General features: G+C 43.0%; 1 protein-coding gene across 1 annotated transcript; it reads right to left on the bottom strand.

Moving 5' to 3' along the window:
* On the bottom strand, positions 1-1,397 carry LOC100946986 (peroxisomal biogenesis factor 3-like). Its single transcript, XM_003800054.3, has 2 exons — positions 309-1,397; positions 1-240 (listed from the first exon to the last, which is right to left on the bottom strand). Exons 1-2 carry the CDS (start codon positions 1,228-1,230, stop codon positions 41-43), a joined length of 1,122 nt encoding a protein of 373 aa, XP_003800102.1. The 5' UTR covers positions 1,231-1,397; the 3' UTR covers positions 1-40.
* Positions 1,398-1,624: the final 227 nt, after the last annotated feature.

The following is a 1,624-nucleotide window of genomic DNA, read 5'->3' as shown; positions in this document are numbered from 1 at the left end:
AAGAAAATGAATCCTACTGTGGCTTTTCGTGAAGGAACAATCATTTCTCCAGTTGTTGAGGGGTACTGAAAGCTTCATACACATTAGCAGCAAAGTCTTTCACTTGCTCCATCATCAACAGATCCTGAACAAAATGACTAGGTGTTTCGCTGCAAGCCGAATGAATCTGTCCGTTTACTATTGGAATTATCTTAGCTAAAGGCAGGCTGACACTGGAAAGACTGTTCATGGAGTTACTATGTTGCAGATCCTGTTCTGTTCATGGAGTTACTATGTTGCAGGTCCTGTTCTGTTCATGGAGTTACTATGTTGCAGGTCCTGTTCCGTGGGTCGAAAGAACTCAGCCATATTGTCTAGAAGTCTACTAAAGCCTCTGTTCAAACAAGTATTCAACACTGTACTAAAATCTGGACTTTCCAACATGTTTCTCGTTTCATTGAGGAGTTTAATAGTGATAATAGCTCGAGGAGAAAGCCCACAGGCCTGAACTGCTAATGGTGTTTCTTCATCTGGCATCATATAATGGCATAATAAAGATTTGGATCCATCTTTATTAATCCAAGAAGATGATTTATGCTCCTCAACGAGATTTCTGATTTCTTTTAGTTTTTGTTCCAAGTCCAAAAGGGACAAAGAATGTTTAAGAGAAACACTCCCCAAAATCTTCTGCGCGGATTGTTTAATGACAGTGATCAATTCTGTCAGGCCATCTCCAAGGAGGTGCTGAATGCTTGATAAATACTGCTGCTGGACATCTGGGGGAGCAAGAACTGTAGTGCCATTTTTGCCAACTGCTGCATTATCCAGGTAAATATATCCACCAATTATGTTTAACTGGACCCGCAAAAGAACCACCAGCATACAAGTACTGTACACTGCCACGATACTTCTTGTGAAACTTATTATCTTCAGATCTTCCCATATTTCTAGCTTGTTTGGAGGTCTGTTTTTTAGCAGAGCTGTGAGGCTTTCAGAATTTAGTTGCTGCATTAAGGCCTCCCTTAGTGTTGGAAGCATGGATAGCACTGTCATATTGCAAGTCCTCTGGTTACTTTCAAAATGATACTGTCGTCGAGCTTGAGCAATGTACTCTGCGGCCTCCCTTTCTTGTATTTCTCTGATTTTCTTCTGTCCATATTTCCCCAGTATATATACTCCTCCAAGTACTGTGCCCAGGAAGATGCATTTCTTTTTGTGACGTTTCAGAAAATTCCACATAGATCTCAGCATCTTTAGGCCCTGGGAATGTGGTCTGTCTAAGGGTGAGGGGCTGGTTCACCAGGAAACCGTTTCTTTATCACCCAGCCCTCACGACCTGGCAGGAGTACCATCGTCCCGCTTGGTGCTTTCCAGAAATCACAAACGCGACTTTCCGCAGAGACTGTCACTGGAGCGGCCCAAGCCACTGTTTTTATTTACCTCATGGAAATGTTGTTGGTAGAGGAAGAGAGTCTCTAACACAGAAGGACAGACCTAGTTATCACTGCTTCCCACTGTTCTAAGGGTACAAGGGAAAGAGGGCCCTCTACAGATGCCATCATGAATGCATGCCGTCCTTTCTGGCCCATGAAGCACTACATTGCTTCTGGTATACATCTCAGCCACTTAACATCAACTGTATGCA

Source organism: Otolemur garnettii, unplaced genomic scaffold (assembly GCF_000181295.1).
Source record: "Otolemur garnettii isolate 467f Iridium unplaced genomic scaffold, OtoGar3 scaffold00164, whole genome shotgun sequence".
NCBI classification, from domain to species: domain Eukaryota; kingdom Metazoa; phylum Chordata; class Mammalia; order Primates; family Galagidae; genus Otolemur; species Otolemur garnettii.
This window is presented reverse-complemented; position numbering and strand designations above follow the sequence as displayed.